Raw genomic sequence first — 18,888 nt, forward strand, 5'->3', positions numbered from 1 at the left:
TCCACTTTTCCGTATCTTTCTTTTTTGACTATAAATCACTAATATATATAATATAAAGATACAGAATAAAAAAATCACTATAAATTAATTGCCACAAATTATTTTTTTATTTTTAATATCATAAAAATATGTTCTCTTCTCAAATAGGTACATTGGAACAGTTAAAATTTATTTTTGTGGATTTTATATTTACTATATAATATATCTTTCAAGAATGATCTAAGGCTATACATAAAATATGAAAGATAAATATCTAATTTCTTTCCATTAGAGAAATAAAAAGATAATTACCATTGATTTTGAATTCCAAAAATAATGATCCTAGAAGAATGATTTTGTATCCATTATAGTTTTGTCAAATTTATATAGATGCAAAAATTATATTTTTAACATTCCTTTATATAAATTTAAAAATTAAATATTATTTAGATGTTTTTATTTTTGGTGAACTAATTGGTATAATAATATGTGGTTCATATTGTAATATATGATTTATATGGTATTATATATAAGTTGATTTTCCCTCGACAATTACGACCAGAGAGCGAATCGAATGGATATTTTGACTGACTCTGTCGGCTAAAGCACGAAGCTTCGATGTAGAAAGCGGTCACTTCGTGTTCTGGTTAGCCATATCACACACTGACGTGCGTGGCGAGAGCTGAAAAAGAATCGTAAGCTATATTTTTGCTACAAGACATTTTACTTTAGACGTGTTTAGCAATTACTTTTTTTTAAACATATAATATTTTGATTTATTTTTTATCTAATTTATTTCTTCAGAAAAACTACTAGAATGTATATTTTTTTAAATTAATATAAGTCCATAAAATCACTGTTTTCGTAAAGATATATTTTGTTTATTAAATTTATTTAATCTTTCAAGAGTATAAATTTTGTACAATATCCTCAGATATTCTGTAAGCACATATATATAGCAAAAATTTATATTTTTCTTGGAATTTATTACCAAATGCATCAATATTTGTTACATATTTATATAGATATTTATTTGCTATTCTTAAGTTTTGCAATATATTGTGTCTTATTTACATACTGTAGATATTAGTGTTTTGAATTTAAAACTAATTTAAAATTAATTTTAAAGAATATAGAAGAGAAGAGAGAAAGAAAGAAAATTGATTACTCAAAATTCGAGACTTTAGAAAATAGAATTTGTGCTTTGGCTATTCAGTTTCAGACATAATATACTATTCAAAGAAAATAGGAAACACTTTTTATACGCTAAAAATTGGTCTAGATTTTCAAACCGCTAAAACTCGGCAAAAAATTATCATAGACAAAAAATTAAAAAAGCATTTTGAAGCTTGAAGTTTTAACTTGAACGCGCTATCAGTAGTTTTAAAAAAATTTTTATCTTTGTTCTATATATCTGTGCCCAATTTTTAGTGTATGAAAAGTGTTCCCTATTTTTTTAGTATATGTGTGTGTTTTATGGCCATATATAAAATTTGACTAATTCATAAAGTAATGGACTAATACTAAATTGAATTAAAATCGACTAATACTAAATTGAATTAGTAAATTGAATTGAATTAGCCAAAGCAGAAATATATTTTATAATTATTTCGAGCTTTGACAAATTAATTCTTGCTATTTTATAACTGACTGCAATTTATTGATCATAATTCTATATACATATACATATGTATATATATTTATATATTATTATGATTGTATCATATTATTAATAACAAAAAATGATATTGCTAATGAATGTGTAAGACATTATGTGTTGCACACGCGTTCCTGTTTCAAATTTTCATTTTAACGTAAAAAATATTTCCTGTTGATCGATTCCGCAACATTCCGAGGACAAGCGGAATGGATCAATGTTGCGCATGCTGGCGCATGTGAGATGACGGCACGTGAGATGCTGCGTTGTGTCATCTCTGTGTCCTATCCACTCATCTTTTCCTCTCTATCGTCATTCTTCTCTCCAGTTTGTTAAGCAACAAGCAGTTAAACACTTGTGAATACAAGATGAAGGATCACGACGGAACGTCTCAACAAAAAAAACCTACGAAATTAAAAAATCTCGCGGACAAGACGGAGGCATTCGATTCTTTGCACGTAAAAAATGGCGAGGTATTTTTTAAAAAATCTTTTGATCTTGAAGATTGATAACAAATAATTAGAAATGTTAGATTATTCTTTATCATAAATAACACAGAGTAGTCTATTATCGGTGATACAATCAGAAAAAAGCATTATAAGATTCAAGAACATGGAATAAAATTTTCTTATAGAGATTTATGTATATAAGAAAGAAAATCTAGCTCTCTTGACATTAATAAAATATTATTAATATATTTTTCCTGTTTTGAGCTTGCTCAATTTTCAATGATAAGTGCCGCGGATTTATATTTGTTTTAATTATGTTTAAATATATATATAGAATTTGTTTTTATTATACGCTCAATTAGGATATTGATTCTTTTTACTCATACTTTGATCGTCGCTGTTATGATCTATGAATTATGTAATTAAAACTTGTTAATAAACATACAAAGTCTTTCGAGAAAAATAAGACTAACATTTGAAAAATAGAACTATGTCCCGAAAAATCATAATTTCGAAAAATTTGACAAGTGAAACAATATGAAGAAAGATTATAATCTCAAAATTAAATGTCGAATTTTAAAAAAATGACAGAAGATATATTGTCTTATTTTATCAAGCTTGATTTTCTTAAAAACAAAGCTTTGTGTGAAGAAATTTTATTTTCCTTTTTTTTTTATATATATAAAATCGTTACTTTCCCAATTATGTGCCATCAATAATAAGCTACTTTAAAATTCTTTTTATTGAAACTTTCAGCGCATATCTTAATAATAAAAGTGATAACGAAAGAAGCATATAGTTGAAACAAATAATTGAAAAAATAATGTTAAGTGAATTTTTATAGAATACTCTTTGCACGAGGCAACAATGTCTCGGTAGCATAATGCAGCTACCGCTTCATGGAACCGAGCCACGTACAAAAGAAGAAGTCTTAATTCACGCAAAAGATTTTCTGGAGCAATATTTCACTTCTATCAGAAGGTATATTCGTGTTGTGTGGATCTCTTTAAATTATAATATATATTACAAGTACTTTTCTTCAAACTCGCATTTTCTTTGTGATTAATACAGATTAAATAGCGATGCTCATCGCGCACGTTGGGAAAGTGTGCAGAAGGAAGTGCTTTCCACTGGTACATATCAATTAACAGAAACGGAATTGGTGTTCGGTGCAAAAGTAGCTTGGCGAAACGCCGTGAGATGCATCGGCCGTATACAATGGTCAAAATTACAGGTCTATTTCACATCGCAACATTTTTCTTCATGCTAACGATATTTTTCAAAACGCTTATTCATGCATATTTGAGAAAAATTTATGTACGTTTGTTAATTTGTGTGTCAGGTCTTCGATTGCCGCTATGTTACGACTACAAGTGGCATGTTCGAGGCTTTGTGCAATCATATCAAATATGCTACAAATAAAGGAAATATTAGGTAAGAAATAACTAATTAATTAATAATTAATTAATAATGAACTAATTAATTAGAAGACAATAATAATTCGATTATTTCTTAAATCGCATTTTTACATTGAAAAAAATAAAAAAATTGAGATTTAATATTAAATTAACTTTTAAAAATAAATTTCATTTAATTTAATACACATATATTATAAATTTTAATAAATTTAATATTAATTATCTGCGCAATTTTTGCTATAGGATATTTAAATATTTTTTCAGATCTGCAATAACAGTATTTCCGCAACGCACTGATGGAAAACACGATTACAGGGTATGGAATCAGCAGTTAATTAATTATGCGGGATACAAAAATCCAGATGGCACTATTATTGGAGATCCTGCTACCGTAGAATTTACGGAGGTCAGAATGCATTTATATATTTATATTTATATTCATATTTATAAAATTCTGCATTTGTTTATTTTGTACCGAATGTGTCCTATTAGATTTGATATTGAATATCACGTATTTTATGCCAAGTTTAATTTTTCCGATATAAATATTGAAAAGGCTAAACGAAATTGAATTAGGATTGTGGAACAAAATGAGATTATTTTAACGCGCATGTTACAAGTTACCGTAAATAATGGCTTTTATGACATCTCCTCTGCAAAAGGACATTTAGCTTTATAATTTGCCCGATAAGCATCTTAGAATATTTCATTTATAGCGGGAAGTTTTTAATTCTTCGATACGAGAAAGGAATATAATATATTCTCGCTCGTATAAATATCCCATCTGAAAAATATTGATAATGAAAATCATTGCGTTTACATTGTCTCGGCGGTCTCGGCTATAAAAGACAAACTCGTTGTTTCAACGTGTCGATCAACAGCTATTGTTTCGTGCTTTTATATTATGTTGATAAGATTAATATTGATGGCTCCAATGTTAGGCATCATTGCAAAGAATATCGAGCGTTATATATCGGAGTTATCACGAATAGAAATAAATTACTATTCTGAAATATTACAACGAATTAAGATTAAAATTGGGCGTAAATAAATGTAACATAATTTAAATATATATATATATATATATATATATATATATATATATATATATATATATATATATATATATATATATATATATATATATATATATATATATATATATATATATATATATATATATATATATATATATATATATATATATATATATATATATATATATATATATATTTAAATTATGTTACATTTATTTACGCCCAATTTTAATCTTAATTCGTTGTAATATTTCAGAATAGTAATTTATTTCTATTCGTGATAACTCCGATATATAACGCTCGATATTCTTTGCAATGATGCCATAAATAATAAATTTAACAAGTATATACATAAATATATAAAATTAAAACGTAATTAAAAATCCCATTTTTAATTATTATTTCAAATATAATGTAAGAGTTTCATTGATAAATAGAAGAATTTGCAAGATATTCAGTATTGAGTTTTAGAATTGTTAAAGACATCATAACATATGATTGTATTAGACCTTAAACTTGTCAACGATCTAAAATCGAAAAATATTCTAACTTCTTAAAACACAAATCCCCTCTATAAGGAATGCATCTCGAAAGTAATGTAATAAAAATAACATTTTGCTTCAACAGCTTTGCATGAAATTAGGATGGAAAGGAAAGCGGGCTAAATTTGACTTGTTACCGCTTGTTTTATCCGCCAATGGACACGATCCGGATTATTTCGACATTCCTAAAGATCTGATACTCGAAGTACACTTAAGTCATCCTACGTAAGTAGTTGTTAAAAGTTTCCAGAGAAAACTTTAACTTCATATTTTTAATTAATATTCATTTATTACATAAATTGAATTACTACGTTAACCTTATTTATTATATTAGGTTTATTCACGTCTTTTGCAAAAACACTTTTTAATTATATATTAAATTATGATGTCTCAAACTATATGATTTCTCATTTCTGGCATCGTAATTCAATATAAATACATTGGAAAATCAAGAACTTTAATTTTATGCATTATGATATATAAGCATGTTATTTAGACTCTTGAAAATAAGAGGATTAGAGGATAAAAAGGAAAAAAATTCAACTTAAAATAGACAAATCTATCTATGATATAGATAAATAATTTTCTGTTTTCTGAAATAAAATGTCACTCGGAGATATGTCTTGTTAAATTCAAGAGTTATGCATCAATTATATCATAACTCTATAAAGAGATAATATTTGCATTGTATTTGGATAACAGGTATGACTGGTTTGAGAAATTGGATCTCAAATGGTTCGCTATCCCGGCTGTGTCTGGAATGGTTTTCGATTGTGGAGGTTTAGTGTTCACCGCGGCGCCTTTCAACGGCTGGTACATGGGCACTGAGATTGGCTGCAGAGATTTATGTGATGCTCATAGATATAACATGCTCGAGACAATAGCGACAAACATGGGCCTGGACACTAGGACAGCCACATCGTTATGGAAGGACAAAGCAATGGTGGAAGCTAACATCGCAGTATTGCATAGTTTTCAGATAAAAAATGTGACGATTGTGGATCATCATACGGCTTCGGAATCTTTCATGAAACATCTCGATAACGAGATGCGTCTCCGAAACGGATGTCCCTCAGATTGGCTGTGGATTGTACCACCGATATCTGGATCCGCGACGCCGGTATTTCACCAGGAAATGTCGCTCTATCATTTGAAACCTTCCTACGATAACCAGGATCCAGCGTGGAAGATTCACGTATGGAAAAAGGGGCGCGACAAAAAAACGACGACGAAGAAACCAAGGCGGAAGTTTCATTTTAAGCAAATCGCGAGAGCCGTGAAGTTTACATCCAAGTTGTTCGGACGAGCGTTGTCACGTCGAATAAAAGCGACTGTATTGTTCGGTACGGAAACGGGTACTTCCCAGATGTATGCGGAAAAATTGAACGAATTGCTAGGCCACGCTTTTCACTCTCAGGTACTTTCGATGGCAGATTACGATATCAGTAATATAGAACATGAGGCTCTATTGCTAGTGGTAACTTCCACTTTCGGGAACGGCGATCCGCCGGAAAATGGAGAGGTCTTCGCGCAGAATTTGTACGCGATGAAGATGAACGATGCTTACATCATTAACAGCGACAAAGTGAATCTGGCGACCTCGAAGTCATTTATCAAGGCCAATAGCCAGACGGAAGTGAGTGGGTCGAAGAAATTAGATAGACTGGATTCTCTGCGCGGCTCTACGACAGATTCGCAGACCGAGGATACCTTTGGACCTCTCAGCAATGTCCGGTTCGCCGTGTTCGCGCTGGGCTCATCCGCATATCCAAATTTTTGCGCATTCGGTCGTTACGTCGACAACCTGTTGGGCGAATTGGGCGGAGAACGATTGGCTCGCTTGGCTCAGGGTGATGAGATGTGTGGGCAGGAACAAACCTTCCGGAAGTGGGCGGCCGACACTTTCACGGTCGCATGCGAAACATTCTGCTTGGATGATGACGATACGTTGGCGGAGGTAGCCCAATCCCTAGGTTCCGAGGCATTGTCCGCGGCTACAGTCCGTTTCGTGGAGACCGATCCACAACCTATCGATAAAGCATTGAGCAAATGCCACAATAGAAACGTGACGATGTGCAATTTGTTGCGAAGGACCAACTTGAGCGGCGACGAGTCCAGTGGAACGACATTGCTTCTGGAATTGGATGACATAATGGGCATGGATATCTCTTACAAGCCTGGGGATCATTTAGGTGTATTTGCGTGCAATCGACCAGAACTTGTGGAGAGAATCTTGCGACGTGTACAGTCTACCTTTGACGTTAATACATCGATCGAGCTCCAAATGCAGAAGCAAGCGCATACTCCTAACGGTGTCGATCAAATGCATTTTTCTTTATTTCTTTCTTTCTCTCTCCTCTATTATCATATAACTAATAATAATAATTTTTCCAGGCATTGTAAAAACATGGATATCTCATGACAGATATTTACCGAATTCCTTAAAGATGCTGTTAACTCGATTTTTGGATATCACGACGCCGCCTACGCCGAATCTATTAAGATATTTCGCTTCGATTGCTACGAACCCGAAAGAACAGGAGCAACTGAATCTTTTAACCTCTGTAAATATGTAAATACGTAAATGTATATAAATGTAGCTTTGTTGGTCGAAGCAAAATTTTGAAAGAGTTAAAAAAGTTAGGATTTGACGTTAAAAATATTTGAAAAATAAAAAATATATTATTCAAATATCATTAATACGTAAAATTTAACATTATCATACACGCATTTTAACTCTAAAAATATATTACTTTACTCTAATTTAATTAAAAATATTCTGCAAGAAAACATGGTATAAAATTTGAAAAAAGAATTCTCTTCGAAATAGGATCCGACGGCTTATGAGGATTGGAGACATTGGAAGTATCCTAACTTGGCCGAAGTTCTGGATGAATTCCCATCCGTGATTCCATTCGCTCCGTTACTCCTGTTTCATCTAACACCTTTGCAGCCGAGATTCTACAGTATTTCGTCATCTCCTTCCGTGCACCAAGGGCAAATACATCTAACAGTCGCAGTGGTGCAATACCGAACGCAAAGTATCTTATTCTTCTCTTTTCTTGTTTTCATTTTCTTCATTCACGTTATGATTCATATATATCTGCAATCTCCAATTATAATTTAATTATTGATTCTAGACGGTTCTGGACCAGTACATTTTGGCGTTTGCTCCAATTATCTGCGAGAGATATCCGAGGGAGAAATGCTATATGTGTTTGTGCGGAGGTAAACTATTTCAAAATTTCGCTAATTAAACGTTATATGAAGGTTTTTCAAATATATAATTATTGATTAATATTCAAGCGCGCCGAACTTTTATATGCCGACGGAAACTAAAGCACCAATAATATTGGTGGGCCCAGGTACGGGAATCGCTCCTTTCCGAGGTTTCTGGCACCACCGATTTGCTCAGATGAAACGTCAGCCGGGTACATATATTTTTCTTATATACATCTATTAGTTTTATATACATATACCATATGCATTTCTATAAAAGCACTAAATAATTGTCTATGGTATAAATAGCGGCTATCCAACACATATGTCTCATTCATAAATAGTTTATATGATCATTGTTTGAGATCGACTGTTAAATCTTGAAAACAATTCTTTTCGGAAGTTATTTTTTAAAAACATTTGCAGATCAAGCATTTGGAAAGATTTGGCTGTTCTTTGGCTGTCGTCAAAGAAATTTGGATTTATACAGACAAGAGAAGCGAGAAATGTTGAACGCTGGTGTCTTGGATAAAGTGTTTTTAGCATTATCACGAGAGCCTGGTATCAAGAAGGTAAAATACATGTACATGTATGTTCTTTATATCTAAGAAAATAACTAGGAAGAAAAAGTTTGTGGAGATAGAATACTACTTCTAAGAAGTTTGAGTCTTTCATATATTGAAACATTTGAATTTTTTCTTTCAAATAAAATCTTTGAAAGCTATACTCATTTAAAATTCAAGAATAGTTTGTTTAGACCAAGCATTTTGCAAGCACAACAAATAACTTAACAGATTTTTATAAACACTTGAATCTCGCGAAACAAAATCTCGATCAATGGAATCAAAACAGATCCGTGAATATATATTGAACTTTATCTCTATCCATGTTCCTTAAACTCTAGGTTTATTTGATTGCAATGTAATTGTTCCCTTTAGTTCATCACATTTTATCAATAATGAAAAATAATTAATAAATACGATAAATAGGCAAATTTATAAAATAACAGAAATGATTTATAATGGTATAACATGAACTTAAGTTGCATTTTATACGAATTTTATCTAGACTTATGTGCAAGACTTGATTCAAGCGGAAGCATCTCAGATCTACACAATGGTAGTACATGAGCGCGGACATTTCTATGTTTGTGGAGATTGCACAATGGCAGAAGACGTCTATCAAACATTGAAACAAATTATACAAACGCATGGCCAAATGACGGACAAGGAAGTCGAAGCATACATGTTATCAGTCAGGGTAAATTTTTCACCCATTATTCTTTTCTGACTGTATCTGATATTTATACACACAGTATATAATAGCAAATAACAGTTATGTTACATAGATATAAATTGTTCCACTTGTGTGGAATAATTCTCTCTCTTTCAGGATGAAAATCGCTATCACGAAGACATATTCGGTATAACATTGCGCACTGCTGAGGTACATAATCGATCACGTGAGACTGCTAGGATTCGAATGGCTGCCGAACCGTGAAGGTATCAGGCTAACAAAGCATGGTCCAAGTAGCTTTTACTTGAGGGTTTGTGCTATTGCATTAATAATTAATAATTACTGCACTGCATAGTTCCACATGGTAGGAAATCTGTTTTATTTAAAGATAGAGTGTAACAGCGAATTTTTGATTGCTAAAATATTTTATCCACTAGATCTGCACATCTTCGATTGTACGAAGTATATTACACTGATTATATATATATTCGCTGTGCACGTAGTATAATGTAAGACGGATATATATATATTGAACTTATTGCTTCTACCTGACTTCCCTTAGTTATGGAGTCGCTGTAAGTTCTGGTTGTGGTTTTTGACTAATATTAGCTAACAATTTCTTTATTTCCGCTATCGCCTTTCCAGGATTCAAACCCTATAAAAAAAAAAAGTTTGTGTTTTAATATAACACGTTTTAATATAACGCATTTTTGCAAATTTTCAAATAATAAGTTGAAATAGTAAATTAAACTCACCTTTGGACAAGTACGTGTACAATTCATGATTGTGTGACAGCGGTAAACTGAAAATGGATCCTTCAATTTCTCCAAACGCTCATTTGTTTGAGTATCTCGCGAGTCAATAATCCATCTATACGCCTAATGAAAATAATAATAGTTAAAAGATTAGAAAAAAAAAACTATATAAATAGATTTTATGAGGGCAAAACTACAAATGAAAACAAGGATGCATTAAGCAAAGTTATATATATTTTAATTGAATTTATCTTTAGAGATATAAATGTGCAACATTATTTGTTCAAAAGATAATAATTATATGCTTGTGATTTAATTTCCGTTCATATATGTGTTTATTTCATTCTTAAAGAATTTCTTACTTGTATCATTTTCTTCTAAATTCCTAATATTGGATGGATTATTCTATTACATGATACAATATCTAAAGTTATATGTATAATATTAAAATATATGCTTACTTGCATAAGTACTGCAGGGCCTAAATACTTATCACCATTCCACCAATAAGATGGGCAAGAAGTACTGCAGCAAGCACAGAGGATACATTCGTAGAGACCATCCTGTCTCAAAAAGAAGCTTAAATTATGTATTTAGTTTTAAGTAAGAAAAGTGACTATAATCAAAATGAAAAATCAAATAAATATTGCTGACAAAGAAGCTTACTTACCAATTTTTTGCGATCTTCTACACTCTGCAAATACTGTTGGTTACCAACTTTCTTTGCATCTTTATGCTGTAGCCAAGGCTGTATACTACGATACTGTTCGTAAAAATTATTTAAATCTGGCACTAAATCCTTGACAATATACATATGTGGTAAGGGATAAACGTCACATGATGAGCTTGTGTTTTTATCAATTTTGCTAAAACACATAATTTTACTCTATTTTTTGTGTTTAATTAATTTTTATAGTAGTGCAGATTTTTTTATATGTAAGATTTAATTTACGTATGAAATAGAAGTCCCAATCAGGGTTATAAATTACATCTTCAATAATTAAATAACATAAACATTACATATGTATATACTAATGCACGCAATACCTAATACATGCCAGTGTGTTTGTTCCTCCAATATTCATAGCACAAGATCCACAAATACCTTCACGGCAAGAACGACGGAATGTCAAAGTTGGATCAACCTCATTCTTAATTTTAATCAGTGCATCCAGCACCATCGGTCCGCAACTAAACAAAAAATGTATAAAATGCAAAAAATGAAAACTATATAATTTAATAAAATTACAGAAAAATATTTAATTTGATCAACAATGAGATACTTACGTATTCAGATCAATCTTATATTTCTGCATATATGGTTTTTCATCAGGCTTGTCCGGATTCCAACGATAAATTGAAAAGGTCTTTAATCTGGCTTCAGCATTTTGAATCACTGCAGTGTGCAAACTTCTGATCTGTAAAATTGAGAAAATTGATACTAAATTAGACTTAGAAATATGTAGCATACAAAACACATATACCTTGAAATGTCAGAGTTCACATATTATTGCAAAGAATAGCTTTTTATTAATTATTAAACTGGTTTATTTTAGTATTAAATTCTAGTTCACAGATAAATATTTAAAGTTTTTTAGTAAGAAAAACAACATATACATTATGACATTCTAATTACATGCTCTTTATTTCAAGGCTGACAAGTGTTTGTAGTTTGCACTACACTAGATGAAAAAAGAATTATACGAAAAATGAAGTGAAAAATTACATAATGTCTTAAATCATCAATAATGATTTTCTTGTTCTTCGAAGAACACTCACTTGACGAAGTGCATTTCTGCAAGTATACGGCGTTATCCCGACCATCTTCGCGAGTAACTTTCTATCAACACACACTCATGATACTTGCATTATGTAACTAAAAATCTGCGCGTTGATCCGTCAGGCTGGTATGATAAAGTTTGTCGAACCTATTGATAGAATAGAATCTCGATGATTATTCTCTATTCGATAGCCAATAGTAGCCAGTTTATCAGCATGCCGATTGGCTATCGAATAGGAAATATCTAGGGTTTCAAAAGCTTCTTGCAGTAGTGGCCAATCAGTACGTCTGTCAGAGCTTGCGACAAATGAAATAAAGAAATTGCTCTATATGTATTATTATATTTATGGACATAACGAACGCAAAGTATCTTGGGAACTTTGAGAGGAACGCGCCGATGGTTGCCGATGATGGAATAAAATTTTGCACTCTTTATTGAATATTTATTTACAATTATATTAAGAATTGATTGTGTAATGTGCAAACAAACTGATTTAAATTGTACGCGGTATTCCTGGACGTTGAAAGTTTAAGGTCAGTGGAAAAAATTTCTCGTCGCTAGCAATACAATTATCGTGATCTGGTTAGATTCTAACCTACATTTTGTTTGTCAGTTTGACCTCAAATAGACAGATCAGATGATCTCTACCTAATTTTGCTTCTCTGTTAATGTTGTTACTATTTATTTATTGGTTTTTATAACTATTGATTGTATTGCAACCGACATGAGAAATTTTGGAAAAAATTTTAATGAGTAAATATTTGTATAGAGATTCAGTTCATATTCATGCCAGAGAATTGTGGAAAAGAAAAGAAGGTATAATGGATACAAATTTGCCCATTAAAAGCAATATAATAATAATCTGAGTTTAAATAGATTTTCTATCTATCTTCGAAAATGTAATATTATAAGATATTGTTGAATACGCGTTTCATATAATTTTTCAGTATATACGCAACAAAAATATAAATAAACAAAATAGATAATTTAATTTTGCCAGTACATTTATATCATTTAATATATAAAGACATTAATCTTGTGAATGTAATATAATATAATATATTATAATGATAAATATGTATGTATGTGTAATTTAATTTCAGGTTCGTACTAAAAGCGACCAAAGCTCAACGCGCCCATCGGGCCCATAAAAGCCTTCCTGTCCCCGCGCCTCTAAAGCCCTCACGTGGCACAGTTGGGCGCTGGGCCAGGCTGTGCAACGCTAGACCGGTGAGTTCCCACACAAAATATTGCTTGGTAGCACGGCGGGCACTCAAAACCAACTAACCATGTCTGTACAAAGTGTTGCTCTGGCATCTCTCTACGCCACCTATACCGACTCGGAGGGCGAGGACGGGGTGGAAGACGAGCGCCTGCAGGAGGAGAATTCGAACACTCCCCAGGGGGCCGCCCCGCATAATGCCCAAGTCGGTCGTCAGCCCCAGGCCCGATCTGGCACCAGTCCCATATCTGGAGGCCGTTCAGCCTCGCACAGTCCCGTCGTCGGCAAGTCTGCCGGTAGTAGCGACTTGCCGGGCGCGGCTACGAAGGTGCAACGATTGGTCTCTTATTTTGACGACACGGTAGTCTCCGAGGACGATGAGGGGGCGGCTGTTGCTGCGTTGCCGCCGCCGTCGCCGTCGCCGCCGGTACCGGCACCGTCCTTAATGACGGCGAGCGCGACAATCGCTGCGACGGTCGCGGAAGGTCGCCCCGAGGAGAACGGTCTCCCGGTTGCAACCGCCACTGGTACTACTGTCGCCGCCACTGCCGTCACCGCCATCGGCGGCGGCGGCGGCGGCGCTGAGCGTCGGTCGCCTTCCTCGCGTTCCGGAGAATTGCTTTCAGATAATAACGGGGAGACCAAGGACCCTTACGGTGTGACGATACCACCGGAACCCTCGGGTCAATGTCCCGCCGAACTGCAGGACAAGATTGCGAAACTATATCGGAAAATGGAGAGTGATGGGCTAGACATGAACACATTGATCCAGCAGCGCAAGGAGTTCCGGAATCCATCCATTTACGAGAAACTTATTCAGTTTTGTAGCATCAACGAGCTGGGCACCAACTATCCGCCGGATAGGTTTGATCCGTTCAAATGGAGCAAGGATTCGTACTACGAGGAACTCGCCAAGGTGCAGAAAACAGAGATGGACAAACTCGAGAAAGCGCGCAAAGAGAAAACGAAGATTGAGATCGTATCCGGCACTGCAAAACGGCCAAACAGCTCCACCGGCAGTGGCGCCGAGGAATCGCTAAGAACCGACGACGCTAAGAAACGAAAAAGTAAGTGGGACCAAGTGGCGTCCGGCGGTGTTGCTGCCGCCGCTGCTGTCGCAGCTGCTGCCGCTGCCGCCGCGACAGCCAAGCCCACAGTGCTCCTTGCACAACCTACTTTGACGACCCTCGCGTCGTCCGGCACCAAACCAACCATTATATCGGCCTTTGGCTCGTTGCCGAAAAAGAGATTATAACATATCGTGTAAATGTGTATGCTGTGTAAATAATATTCATTAAAAGAGAAACATCATCCTCTTCTCGTTATGAGGAAAGGATCACGCGATCCTGTACGCTTCTGAAGACTTAAATCCTTGGGTGGTTGTCAAATTCTTTTTTGGAACTGCATTTTGGAATTGGTATCTATAGATGAATTTTAAATAACATCAGTTATCTACAGTTTATCTATAGATCAGATCTTACAATTCTTTTAGTTTTGAATTCTTAAATTCATGGATTCTTAAATTTCTGTATTCTTGGATTCACTTTTTGAATTTTCAGGTTTTTAATTTGTAATGTATTACAAAAACATGGTAGCAAAAGAAAATCGAGTCAAATTAATTCTCGGTATTGTTAAATTGTTAAACAAGAGTTTGACTCTTTTGAAACTGAGAACTTAGGAGAAATATTAAAATGTAAACACGTGTAATTAAAAGTTTAAAGAATCCAAAATTGTTAAGAATAATTAAAGATTTCAGTATCTAAAAAAGTTCATAAAACTGAAAGAAAACTTAAATATCCTTGGAATATTAGAAATTCAAAAATGTAAAAATCCAAGACTCGATCAAGAAAATCCAGCCAACTAGTGACCTAAAAGGATTTAAGAATCTACAGATTTATTTGATGAAAATCCATTTGCAAAATAAACATACTGTAAATAATATTGACTGTAAACATTATTTTCTGTTTGCAATAAAATTAAGTTTGTCATATATCGAACTGAATGAGAAAGAAAATATTCTGGAAATTTATATTCTCGAAAAAGAATTTTTTAACTTTTGTATTTTTAAATCCTTGTAAGTCGAGATATATATCTACTTATATCTAAATTCTTGTATTACGAGGAGTGTATGAGATTTATCTTAGACTTGAGCATTTACAAAAATAAAGTTATAGGAATCAAAAAGTTAAAAAAAGGAGCAGTAGGTCTAAGAAAGGAAGTACACAATTTGTGAATCTATAAATTTGAGAATTCAAAGATCTAAAAACGTAGCTACTGATATATTTAAGAACAAAAAACAACCGTAAATTAAAGCGTAAATATATTATAAATAATACTCCAATTAAAAATATGATCCATTATACAGCAGATATATACAGAGAAGAAGAATTGGAGTTTTGTGAACTTAGATCCTTTGATTGTCAGAGCTCTTTAGAAATTTCTCTTACGATTAGTATGTAGAGTATTTGGAGAAAACATAGAATAATTTTAATGAGTCAAAATCATAAGATGTTCAAGGATCTAGAAAATTATGTATGAAAATTCACAGATATAAAAATTAAAGGACTTAGAAATGATGTGAGTGCAAACAAAACTTATAGAATGCAAATCCAAGAATTTAGATATTATTAAAAGAAATATATTCGAATATTGCAATAGGATAATAATGATTTTAGAATTTTGAAACATTAATAATTGTGTATGTGTGTGTGTGTGGAACATACAATAATTTCATGAATAATGACTGAATGCAGTGTAATTTAAAGATTTGTGTGTGAATATTTAAACATATATTAATATATATGTGTTATTGAGTTTAAGAATTCAAGGATTTAAAAATTTTTTTGATTGGAAATTTTTTTTCGAGTAAATATCCAGAATTAAAACAGGTAAAAATTTAAAAATAAACGTGAGAATCCAAAAGCATAAAACTAAAAATTGACATGCTAACTTTATATATCTATAAGACAAATTAAGTCACAATTGCGTTTAGAGGTGTCAATTTTGCCAACTTAACATAAATTCCAAAGAAATTATGTTAGAAACTTTTACGGTTGTTAAATTTTGTTTAAATTCCTTTCTGTGGATTCTTGCTTCGTAGCATTTTTAAATTTTTGACTTTACATCTACAATTATATAACTAGTACCTATTTTCTATTACACATGTATTTATAACAAACAATGTGCAAACCAAACTTAATCAATATTTCTCAATTAAGATATGTATATTAGTTAAGAAAAAAGTATTGAAAAAGAAAGGAATTACATTGTTATTATTTTTTTTAATAAGAAAAATTGATGGAGCTACACTACTAACAATTGCGTTTTTCTTTTCTTTTTCAAAAAGAGAAAATATAATGTTTAAACATTATATTAGATTGATCAAAAAATTTATTTTTTTTTACATTACATTATAATAAAAAAAAAGTAAAACAACTTTTCTGATCAATCTAATGTGTGTAATTGTTACTGAACGTATAAATTATGAGTGTCAGGCATCAGTTGCAGTCACATTTAGATATAATATTTATCAAGCAAAACCACATTCTGACAGAAACACCTGTAATTAAATATTAAATCTCAGCATGTCAGACAAATGAGGGATTCGCGTATGTTAATGACTGCAAATCAATGTATAAAACATATGCTGCAAATTAGTAAGGATTCATTTTTATATTTAAAAAAAAAAGTAACGAAAAAAGTCTTTCACAGAAAAGCTCCTTGTATATACACGCTCATGTGTCAATAGAGAGTATGGAATATACAATACATAAATCTGTATTACATTGTGTGTTCTTTTTCTCTTATATTGATTAATAGTTTAATACAGGATGTTTTTCTCAATATGGATTTTCAGATTTCAAATGCTTTTGCGTGTGGAAAAATAGAAATTCTTATTCAAATTTACCACTACACCCATCTCATGAAATTCCACAATGCATTACTAATGTAGTTATGTTCCTTTTATTTATTTATTCTATTACATGATACAATATCTAAAGTTATATGTATAATATTAAAATATATGCTTACTTGCATAAGTACTGCAGGGCCTAAATACTTATCACCATTCCACCAATAAGATGGGCAAGAAGTACTGCAGCAAGCACAGAGGATACATTCGTAGAGACCATCCTGTCTCAAAAAGAAGCTTAAATTATGTATTTAGTTTTAAGTAAGAAAAGTGACTATAATCAAAATGAAAAATCAAATAAATATTGCTGACAAAGAAGCTTACTTACCAATTTTTTGCGATCTTCTACACTCTGCAAATACTGTTGGTTACCAACTTTTTTTGCATCTTTATGCTGTAGCCAAGGCTGTATACTACGATACTGTTCGTAAAAATTATTTAAATCTGGCACTAAATCCTTGACAATATACATATGTGGTAAGGGATAAACGTCACATGATGAGCTTGTGTTTTTATCAATTTTGCTAAAACACATAATTTTACTCTATTTTTTGTGTTTAATTAATTTTTATAGTAGTGCAGATTTTTTTATATGTAAGATTTAATTTACGTATGAAATAGAAGTCCCAATCAGGGTTATAAATTACATCTTCAATAATTAAATAACATAAACATTACATATGTATATACTAATGCACGCAATACCTAATACATGCCAGTGTGTTTGTTCCTCCAATATTCATAGCACAAGATCCACAAATACCTTCACGGCAAGAACGACGGAATGTCAAAGTTGGATCAACCTCATTCTTAATTTTAATCAGTGCATCCAGCACCATCGGTCCGCAACTAAACAAAAAATGTATAAAATGCAAAAAATGAAAACTATATAATTTAATAAAATTACAGAAAAATATTTAATTTGATCAACAATGAGATACTTACGTATTCAGATCAATCTTATATTTCTGCATATATGGTTTTTCATCAGGCTTGTCCGGATTCCAACGATAAATTGAAAAGGTCTTTAATCTGGCTTCAGCATTTTGAATCACTGCAGTGTGCAAACTTCTGATCTGTAAAATTGAGAAAATTGATACTAAATTAGACTTAGAAATATGTAGCATACAAAACACATATACCTTGAAATGTCAGAGTTCACATATTATTGCAAAGAATAGCTTTTTATTAATTATTAAACTGGTTTATTTTAGTATTAAATTCTAGTTCACAGATAAATATTTAAAGTTTTTTAGTAAGAAAAACAACATATACATTATGACATTCTAATTACATGCTCTTTATTTCAAGGCTGACAAGTGTTTGTAGTTTGCACTACACTAGATGAAAAAAGAATTATACGAAAAATGAAGTGAAAAATTACATAATGTCTTAAATCATCAATAATGATTTTCTTGTTCTTCGAAGAACACTCACTTGACGAAGTGCATTTCTGCAAGTATACGGCGTTATCCCGACCATCTTCGCGAGTAACTTTCTATCAACACACACTCATGATACTTGCATTATGTAACTAAAAATCTGCGCGTTGATCCGTCAGGCTGGTATGATAAAGTTTGTCGAACCTATTGATAGAATAGAATCTCGATGATTATTCTCTATTCGATAGCCAATAGTAGCCAGTTTATCAGCATGCCGATTGGCTATCGAATAGGAAAT

The 18,888-nt window shown here is 32.3% G+C and overlaps 4 protein-coding genes across 7 annotated transcripts; 2 read left to right on the forward strand and 2 right to left on the reverse strand.

Annotated features, from left to right (window-relative positions):
* The first annotated feature begins 518 nt into the window (after positions 1-518).
* On the forward strand, positions 519-10,207 carry LOC115240251 (nitric oxide synthase, salivary gland). Of its 2 annotated transcripts, XM_029815299.1 has the most exons (15): positions 519-674; positions 1,965-2,109; positions 2,930-3,066; positions 3,157-3,319; positions 3,428-3,519; positions 3,768-3,909; positions 5,168-5,307; positions 5,785-7,394; positions 7,477-7,646; positions 7,913-8,123; positions 8,223-8,310; positions 8,389-8,513; positions 8,728-8,873; positions 9,370-9,561; positions 9,694-10,207. In XM_029815299.1, exons 2-15 carry the CDS (start codon positions 2,005-2,007, stop codon positions 9,799-9,801), a joined length of 3,429 nt encoding a protein of 1,142 aa, XP_029671159.1. In that variant the 5' UTR covers positions 519-674; positions 1,965-2,004; the 3' UTR covers positions 9,802-10,207. The 2 variants fall into 2 exon arrangements, with proteins under 2 accessions (XP_029671159.1, XP_029671158.1); XM_029815298.1 differs by lacking the exon at positions 519-674 and having other exon boundaries at positions 1,800-2,109.
* LOC115240254 (succinate dehydrogenase [ubiquinone] iron-sulfur subunit, mitochondrial) lies at positions 9,893-12,216 on the reverse strand. 2 transcript variants are annotated; one of them, XM_029815303.1, is made up of 7 exons: positions 12,072-12,216; positions 11,580-11,710; positions 11,340-11,483; positions 10,963-11,158; positions 10,754-10,855; positions 10,293-10,415; positions 9,893-10,192 (listed from the first exon to the last, which is right to left on the reverse strand). In XM_029815303.1, the coding sequence occupies exons 1-7, from the start codon at positions 12,114-12,116 to the stop codon at positions 10,100-10,102; spliced, it is 834 nt and encodes a 277-aa protein (XP_029671163.1). In that variant the 5' UTR covers positions 12,117-12,216; the 3' UTR covers positions 9,893-10,099. The 2 variants fall into 2 exon arrangements, with proteins under 2 accessions (XP_029671163.1, XP_029671164.1); XM_029815304.1 differs by having other exon boundaries at positions 12,019-12,156.
* A 235-nt stretch (positions 12,217-12,451) lies between these two features.
* On the forward strand, positions 12,452-17,080 carry LOC115240252 (SAP30-binding protein-like). Of its 2 annotated transcripts, XR_003884754.1 has the most exons (3): positions 12,452-12,606; positions 13,177-13,303; positions 13,377-13,518. XR_003884754.1 is itself a non-coding variant. In XM_029815300.1 (2 exons), exon 2 carries the CDS (start codon positions 13,363-13,365, stop codon positions 14,548-14,550), a length of 1,188 nt encoding a protein of 395 aa, XP_029671160.1. In that variant the 5' UTR covers positions 12,452-12,606; positions 13,177-13,362; the 3' UTR covers positions 14,551-17,080. The 2 variants fall into 2 exon arrangements, 1 of the variants encoding a protein (XP_029671160.1); XM_029815300.1 differs by having other exon boundaries at positions 13,177-17,080.
* Positions 17,081-17,258: 178 nt separating this feature from the next.
* LOC115240191 (succinate dehydrogenase [ubiquinone] iron-sulfur subunit, mitochondrial-like) lies at positions 17,259-18,790 on the reverse strand. Its single transcript, XM_029815174.1, has 5 exons — positions 18,646-18,790; positions 18,154-18,284; positions 17,914-18,057; positions 17,537-17,732; positions 17,259-17,429 (listed from the first exon to the last, which is right to left on the reverse strand). The coding sequence occupies exons 1-5, from the start codon at positions 18,688-18,690 to the stop codon at positions 17,259-17,261; spliced, it is 687 nt and encodes a 228-aa protein (XP_029671034.1). The 5' UTR covers positions 18,691-18,790.
* Positions 18,791-18,888: the final 98 nt, after the last annotated feature.

The sequence above is a fragment of the Formica exsecta genome, unplaced genomic scaffold (genome assembly GCF_003651465.1).
Source record: "Formica exsecta isolate Colony F162 unplaced genomic scaffold, ASM365146v1 scaffold421, whole genome shotgun sequence".
Lineage (NCBI taxonomy): Eukaryota > Metazoa > Arthropoda > Insecta > Hymenoptera > Formicidae > Formica > Formica exsecta.